An 8443-nucleotide genomic window follows, 5' to 3' on the forward strand; every position below is an offset into this window, starting at 1 on the left:
CATAGATCAAAGTCAGCGCTGGGCACAGTTGCCATAAAGGTACCAAAGCACTATATATTACTAACTGGCATGTTAAGTCTACATATAAAGAGGGTCAAAGAATATGCTCAAGCTCAGTGTCTGGCAGTAAACTGGTAATTGTATGCTGTCATCAGGACCAACCCATGATAATTAGGGGTGCATATGTCTGATAAGCCAAATTAGAATCTGTCTTTATGATGTGACATTATGACAAAACCAGTCACAAGAAATTGACTTTTTTGTCATCAGTCTTCAGGTTTAATTACAGTTTCATTCAGGGAGTCATACAAAGGAGTATTGTTATGAAATTAGCGCACACCCTAAATGGAGTTCTAAACAAAATTGGGTTGGGCTTTGCTTTAGCTCATAAGACTGTCAGTCGAACTCTGCTGCCATCCTGTTAGAGCTCATATAGGTTGTGCTACTCAAAATGCTCTAGCCTGCCCACAGTTGCTGTGGAGGTGCAAGCAGCTTGGCAACCCACCATTCCTGCTTTGCCTTTCATGCTGTGTCTAACTTGATCAGTCTCATACTTGCTGTCATTGGTGTCTGCTCTGTAATGTGCTAGGTTTGCTGCTGCTATCCCACAAAAGACCCCACACTGTCAAATATAAATTACTGCAGATAGAAATATCAATCATCTTTAGACTCTTGTGGTCCCGACCTAACTACTGTTAGTTTTGTATTCTAATTATGTATTGATACACTGGGTCTTCTTGATGTGGCTACAGTATAAATATTCTGCTGACTATATGTTTAGCTTTGACCTGTATATCATCATTTGTGACAGCCAACTGGCATCTGATTCTCTTCCACTTCATTTGGGAAATCTCTAGACGTGATGCATATACTGACTTGGCAAAATATCCTGTAATAAATGCCAAGATGCCAACAGGATGCGCTAATATAGACATCAAGCAGCTACTGAAATATTATGCTAGTATTATTAGAGGAAAAAAAGCTATAAATTACCTGCTAAGGAGACGCTGGAGAAAGTGTGTTCCTGTGCCTCCTACATACTTTATGACTGAAATTTGGAGAAGCCACTTACTCCTACAAGATAAGTTTAAAGTCCTTTTTGAAAATAGAAATATTACAGTAGGCTTGGAATTATGAATTAAGCGAATCTGTTGCTTTAAAAAACCTCACTTTAATAATTTTTTGGATGATGTCTCCCAGCATTTCTACTACAAATTTCATGCACAGTAGGAGTAATGAAATCTGCAAAATAATCCAATTACGGGATGAAACGCCTTAAGTGAGCAAACGCGGACTTGAGGGAGACACGTTTCTTTCTTTATGATATTGGACGCAGCATTTCCCCCTCAGACTACCTGCTGAGCAGCTGTGCGATCAGGTACATTTTTTACTTTTGCGGGAGAATAGTGATGAATGGAAACTTTGCGGGTACAGCCAGAACTCATATTCTGTTTAGCTTCAGTGGAGGTTGATGATATATGTGGGTTATAAGACAAACTCGCGCATCTTGTTATTTTTAACTCCTAACCTTGTTCAGGGTGTCACTGGCAGTTTTGACTGCGAGTGCTGAAGAATGAATTCCCACTGGGGCCACTCCAGCTAAAAATGTATCTACTCATGATGCTGTAAGCTGCTTTAGTTTCAAAACACTGTATAAACCGAACTCAAGGAGGAAGACCGCTGAAGGCTTTTCGGTTTTCCATCCAAGAGGAGACTCGTAGAAATGGGAGCGCCCCCCCCCCAATGCATTATTTCTGCATTCCTATTCCTGTACTCTAACTTTAATGCATGCAGAGGCCTTGATAGGAGGAGGACAGTACCCTAACCTGTCCTAAATTAAAGCAAAAACCGCCCAGCAAACAAGGTTGCCATTTTTCTGTCATCATTGTTTCAGTACAAAAATAGCTTATGCCATATGGAGTGTGGTTTGCATCCAAACCACCAGTGAGAGTTAATCATCAAGGTGCACATTAGGCTTCAAATGCTTTTCCTTGACAGTGGAGCCAGTTCACTGTTCCGTTAGTTGACTGGCCTTCAATCAGTTGACACAGACTGAAGCCCCCGTGTTGGCCAGCTTCCACTGTGCTGACGTGTCTTTGTGGAGGACTCTATGCCCACCAGCTTCAGGAGATCTGTAGCTAAACCAGCTCACAAAGCAGCCAAGCAACAAAAAAAAAGGAGTTTCCCAACGGGGATAAATGGAGTTTTGCAATATTACAGTTTCTCTGCTAGGCGTATAGCCTGCTGAACACAATCAATAGCAGAGAAAACAAAGCAAAATGCCAGCAATTGGGATGATTGCGCGCTGCGTGATGGATCCCAGCCAAAATGGATGGAGCAGACTCCCCACTTAGCACTTTTCCTCATTACCTCCTCATGGTGCATAACTCTTAAATGTGTATTCATTGCACAAGAACAACCTCCAGCGGAGCCTTGATGTGCAAATGTATTTTTTTCCCCGCATCCAGCTGGGCTTGTGTAAATGTACAGTCGCTACAATCGGCCACTTCTGAATAAAACTTGAAGGTTTTTGAGGTAATTTCTGTTGCCAACTTAGTGAGCTATGAATCTTATATTTAAGCTACTTTTCTCTAAATCCTTTAAGATGGTTCTTAAACTTTTAGGTGTGCAGAGGAGAATGTGGGGCAGGAGGGGGGGTTGTTAGAGGGAGAAAGGCGATTGGATTTAAGTGGAACTGATTTTTATTTATTTTTCTTTTCCAATGTGGTTTTTGCTCATCCTTGTGCCTCAATTGACCTCTGTTTCTCAACATTTCCTCTTATCTAACTATCATTTTCGTACCCCTTTTTCTATATCTGCTTCACGATTAATCTGTATTTCCTCTCTCTCGCTCTCTTTCCCATCCCATCCTACCTCTGTTTTCCTTCAGGGCGCTGTTCCTCGGTTTGTCCAATAACCCTCATATCACTGATTTACACCTGGACATCAGCAGCTGTGAGGTACGCTCTGTCGGTCTGTACTCAGGGTGTATTCACTCATCATCTTCATATATTACCTCCTGTGGCTATCCCATCATGCTCTGCTCCTCTCTGTCTGCCTTCCACAGTTGAGGTCAGCAGGTGCCGGGGTGATTCAGGAGCTGTTTCCTCGAGTTTCATGCGTGGGGACTTTAGATATCTCTGATAATGGTAAGAACCCACAAGGGATGCACTTACAGGGGTTGTTGTATGTGTGTTGGGTAGCTGTAAATCGTATAGACTACGCCATTATTGTTTTGACTCCATCAGCTTTTAAATTGAATGGCTTTCTTTTAAACTAAACTAGTGAACCAGTCTCAGTCCCTAGAGCCTGGCTGATTTATCGGTGGGCCAGTACTGTTGGTTGATATTGGTTATTTCCTGATCTATCTGTCTGCATTTTATAACAACCAGTAAATGAAAATGTAAGTAGAGCTGGGAGAAGCACCCTTCAGCTGTGAGTGTTGACATCGGATAGTTTGAGGTGAATCTGCAGCTTCACTGTTGGCAGCACTTGTACTTGAAATGCCACAAACACAACAACCAGAGGCCTGCACTATGAAGAGAGTTCATCATACCCAGGGTGTCTTACTGTTATCTGGACTCACTTACCCTCCTTGTGGCGATCAGAATAAGTGGTCATACGGAGCTGGTTATCGGCTCGCTAACTAAACCCCTGCATGTTCACAGGCTGGCGTTGGCATCTTCTGACCCATCCTAGTGATGGAAAAGTGTTCTGGCAACAAAGTAGCTGTTTTTACAAAGAAAAATGAAACTATGGGAAAATATGAAAAGGTTAAATGTATAAAAGAGACACGGCAGTGCACACCCACAATGAATGCGATTAGAATTTACTAGTCTACTAGCATGACTGATAAAATGAGAATGAGATTTTGAAGCATGAATAAAGAAGCTGATTCCAGTCCCCTTATCTGTGTGAGTTTAGTGGCTGAACTAATGTATTTCTTCATAGTTCAACAATGATGTAATCATTCATGGCGACACCAGATTTTTGTCTTTACATTCAAGACCTGATTACCAGCTGAGCATAGTGAACAAAGATCTGCTGCATCATACCACTGATGATGCAAATGTATGTGTGAATTTGAATCACTGTGTTAACATACCAACAAAGGCATGTTTTGATTCTTGCCTAATCTTAGTCCTGTTTGTGGGAGTTATCGAAATCTCTTTTAAAGACCATTATTTATGCAGTCCAATTAAATTGTCTTTAAATAAATACCATAAACTACTTGATGCCTAAAAATCTGCTATTGATTGTGTTGACTAGAACTACTGCAAAGTGTAGTTCTGTTCATGATGCATGTCCATATTTAGTTTGATATATTTTCAAATTTTACAGGGCTGTTCTTCACCTTGAAGTTTCAGTAAAAAATCTGACACTTAACCAATGAATCCTGTGACGTTGTAATGGGTAAAAACTAGAACTAAAAATATATATTGGACTGTTTTTACCACCTACCCTGCTGACCGCTGACCAGCTCGTTTCCCAAACAGCCAGTAATCTAGTTATAGTATTATAACAGAGACGCTAATAATACCTGAAACATTAGCTGCAAGCAGCTTCCGTCACCCACCCTCCTCGAATGTGTCACAGCAAGCTTTCGTAAAATGAATGCACTTCACTGTGAGCGCTGGAGTTTATTTAACCCGCAGATATTTTTGATCCCTGAATGAGGCATTTTACTCTGAAATATCTTGCCATGGTAACCGCTTCCATTTAGCAGCATCCTCTATCCTTGAGCTTTTGAAAAGGTGAGTGGGTGTGAGAAGGAGGAGGTTTAATTGGGAGTATTTTGGAATTTCAGTGGGCAGTGAGATTTTGTTCCAAAATGGACTATGAGAGAGAGAGAGGGAAAAATGGAGCTTTGAGGGCCAGAAATGTTAGCACCTGGCTCAGGAAATCATGAGTCACTGGTATAACGGCCCAGTAATACTCAATTTTATGTAATAAAATACGACTTGTTCGGTTTTTTATACCAGTTAATGGATTGCCTATTTATGGTCCAGAATAACTTGAAGTTTCAGGCGTGTTTCTACTTTTTTATTGGCACGTACTAGGATGTAATTAAAGGTCTACTTTGAATGAGTTTTCACATAAGCTCCACTGAGCGTACCACTGCTGGCGTTGTGCTCGTACTCCAATGATGTGTGTTGGCTTCTGTTTGTGTGTGTGTGTATGTGTAGGTTTGGATGCTGACTTGCTGGCTGTCATCCCAGCGTTCTCACGGCATCCCTCCCTCAAACACCTGATGCTGGGAAAGAACTTCAACATCAAGGGCAGGTATGGACTGCGCGGGGGGGGGAAGCAGCTGTGTGCAGATGGTTTGTGGAGATGATGCAGATGATGAATGCTTTCCCTCTTGTTTCTGCCTCCTCAGGGTGCTGGATGAAATTCTGCAGAAACTAGTTCATTTGGTGCAAGAAGAAGAGTGTGTGAGTTTGATTATGTAACATATTGTGCGTGCACAAATTCTCTGTGGTGTGATGCTCAGATGCACGCCCACGCGGACCTCCGAGATTTGTCACTGCGCGCACAAACCCTCGCTTGTCACAGTTTAATTCTTGTATCGTCATACGTGCAATCTTAAGCTCCATCTCCCACCTGCCACACGCGCAAGGTATAAACATGTACACGAGCCACGCTGTCTACGAGCCAGACGAATGATTCATTTGGTCTCAGTTTGTACGCGGGGCTCCCGAGGCTCTCTCTGCTGCGCAAATTCAGCATGACAAGTAGCTTACTCAATTATTTACCACTGTTGATGGTGATAGTTCACAACGATGCTCCAGAAGCGAACATGGACTGATGTTTGTATGAAAGCGCACCAACACTGGCACAGGCGGTTGTAAATGTGCACATTTAAAGGAATTACACAGGCACTTTATCAGAGGTCAGCCATAGTCAGCTCACACATTAAGTGTTGAAAACACAAGCATCAAAACAATCTGTGAGTGTCCCCTGCAGACTGTTGGCATTAGTGTTAGTACCATGTTAACGCTCTAGTATGAGTCATAAAAGGCTTCTAGCCTCAAACGTGAGAAAAAAGAGAACTCTCAACAGACTAAATGAAATGAAGATGATTCAGAATGCATAAGACTGCTATCAGAAGGGATAAGGAAACAGTTTGTTTCATAGTTTGTACACCAGGAGTGTGGATTTTAAAGGAATCGGTCAACATGTGATTGAAGTGCAGATTTTCAGCTTTAATTCAAGGGGTTTAACAAAAGTGTAGCATAAACTGTTTTGGAACTGCAGCAATTTTTATACACAGTCCTCCATTTTTGCTCAAACCTAACTGGACAATTGCCCAACATCAAGTCAGGAACAGTCCCACAGAGGTAGGAGTGTCACTGTCAAGGTCTGCCATCAAGAATGGAGATGCAGAGGGTTTACAAAAAGTGCAAACCACTGGTTACGCTCAAGAGCACGAAGACCCCACTAGACTCTGCCAGAAACCATCTAAGAGCGCCTGCACACTACTGGAAAAAAGTATTTGCATAGATGAAATTAAGATCAACCTGAACTTAAAAGATTGCAAGAGAAAAATATGAAGAAGGACCAAAAAAACTTGATTTGTAGCATACGATATTGTCTGTCAAACATGGTGGAGGCAGTGTTATGGTATGGGCATACAGTGGAACTGGGTCACAGGTGAATTCTCACATGTACAGGGCTAAACTCTCTGTTCAAAAAACTCAAATGCTGCAAAACTGATTGGACAGTGATTCGTACTGCAAAAGTACGATACTGGCACAAAAGCACACTGCAAAAGCAAACCAAACTCAAAGCAAGGAAATATTCATCTTGATTGTCCGATCTAAAATCCACTGTGCTGGTGTGCAGAGGCAATATTACAAATTCTACAAAAACGTATAAAACTAACTGGAACCTCATTCTTGTTTGTTTTAAGCTGTAAAAATGTAATGCCTTTTCTCCTGTATTGAATTATTTTTTAACCCCCCCCCCCAAAAAACTGCTTGCTCCAGGTTTATGTTTACCATAGAGACATGAGAAAAGCATCGAGCTTCACATCTAACTCTTTCCTAGAAAACGAATGAGTATTCTTCAAAATATTGTAGGTGGTTGTTACAATCCTATCCAGGTCCAGGAGAGTTAACCACAGGAGACTGTGCATGGCTGGAAATCTTTGTGTGCATAAGGAATATTCAAAAATGTGTTCACAGAGTCGTTTAAGCAGAGACAGGCAAAAACCTTCAGTAGAGCCCTTTTCAAACCTTTTTTTAACAGAAAATATGTCCAATTTGTACATCAGCAACATCATTTAAAGGAGTGTTAACAATCAAATTAGTTCAGCGTGCATTTCAAAGTCCTAACAAGTAAAACAGCAAAACAACAATTAATAATGAATGAGGGTTTGAAATGAAATCTGATCTGATCTTCAACCATGTTCTTTCATTATTAATTGTAATAATTAATGAACCTGATAAATCCACAGATGGAGTATGGACGAAATTGGAAGTAATAACTTCTTGCTTTAGGTGGATGTTTCTTTTATCATTTAAACATAGGTGGTGCTTCTCACATATAATTGCCCTCTATAAAAAAAAAAAAAATCTGATTTTCAAATATGCTTCCGTATTGGTTACTCCCTGCTCCCCTGGCATCCTCCAGGCCCTGCAGTCCCTCTCGCTGGCTGACTCGAGGCTTCGGCAGCGGGGCACAGTGCTGGTCAACGCCCTGGGCTCCAACGCTTGCTTACGGAAGGTGGACCTGAGCGGCAACCTCCTGGAGGACTCTGGGGCCAAGATGCTCAGCAAAGCTCTGCAGATTAACACAACACTTAGGTGGGTGTGTGCGTTACAGCAGTAATGGACGATTAAGATGAAGAAAAGAGGGGATTTCAGTGCAGATCAGAGACCCTCATACGTAGAAGGGGCATGTCTGGAGAAGATGCTATAGACAGCAGATTAAAGAAAGAAAATTAATATGTTAGGTTTAGGGAGGGGATACAGTGACGTTTCTATGAACAGTGAGTTGAAGGTGGCACTTCAAAGATGGGAGGGGGTGGAGTGGCATGTAGGAGATAAGAAGGGTGGGGGGTATTAGGACCGGACCTAATACTGAGTAGCCTGAGGGATGTTACAAACTGGAGAGATGAATTAGTGGGAGGGGGCCTTTCAGACATAGCTTTTACAGCACCACCCTTAACAACACAGCGAATAACACTTCAGGTTCAGAGGTATGTTTGACTTTAGAGTTGTAACAGGAGTCAATAAAATATTGAGAAAGGGCAAAGGAGGCCAGAAGCCTCCTTGAAGACTGGGGTTGTGGGGTGGGGGTGGAGTAGTACTGTGTGTGTGTTGGGAAAGGTTGGATGTGAAAGCTACGAAGAGATCGGAGAGGGAGACCACCTAAAGAGATAGATCTGGGTTTTTGCTGATTGAATTTCTAGGGCAAACCAAGTCGGGGGGGATGGAGG

The 8443-nt window shown here is 42.0% G+C and overlaps 1 protein-coding gene across 6 annotated transcripts in view; it reads left to right on the plus strand.

Annotated features, from left to right (window-relative positions):
• carmil3 (capping protein regulator and myosin 1 linker 3) overlaps positions 1-8443 on the plus strand; it is a 98637-nt gene that overhangs the window by 58222 nt on the left and 31972 nt on the right. For all 6 annotated transcript variants that reach the window (XM_005740232.1, XM_005740233.1, XM_005740234.1 and 3 more), the window contains exons 17-21: positions 2891-2960; positions 3068-3149; positions 5187-5283; positions 5381-5435; positions 7636-7808. In XM_005740232.1, the coding sequence (XP_005740289.1) occupies positions 2891-2960; positions 3068-3149; positions 5187-5283; positions 5381-5435; positions 7636-7808 (477 nt within the window). The remainder of the gene's footprint in view (positions 1-2890; positions 2961-3067; positions 3150-5186; positions 5284-5380; positions 5436-7635; positions 7809-8443) is intronic.

The sequence above is a fragment of the Pundamilia nyererei genome, unplaced genomic scaffold, assembly GCF_000239375.1.
Source record: "Pundamilia nyererei isolate P.nyererei 1_Seehausen unplaced genomic scaffold, PunNye1.0 scaffold00098, whole genome shotgun sequence".
Lineage (NCBI taxonomy): Eukaryota > Metazoa > Chordata > Actinopteri > Cichliformes > Cichlidae > Pundamilia > Pundamilia nyererei.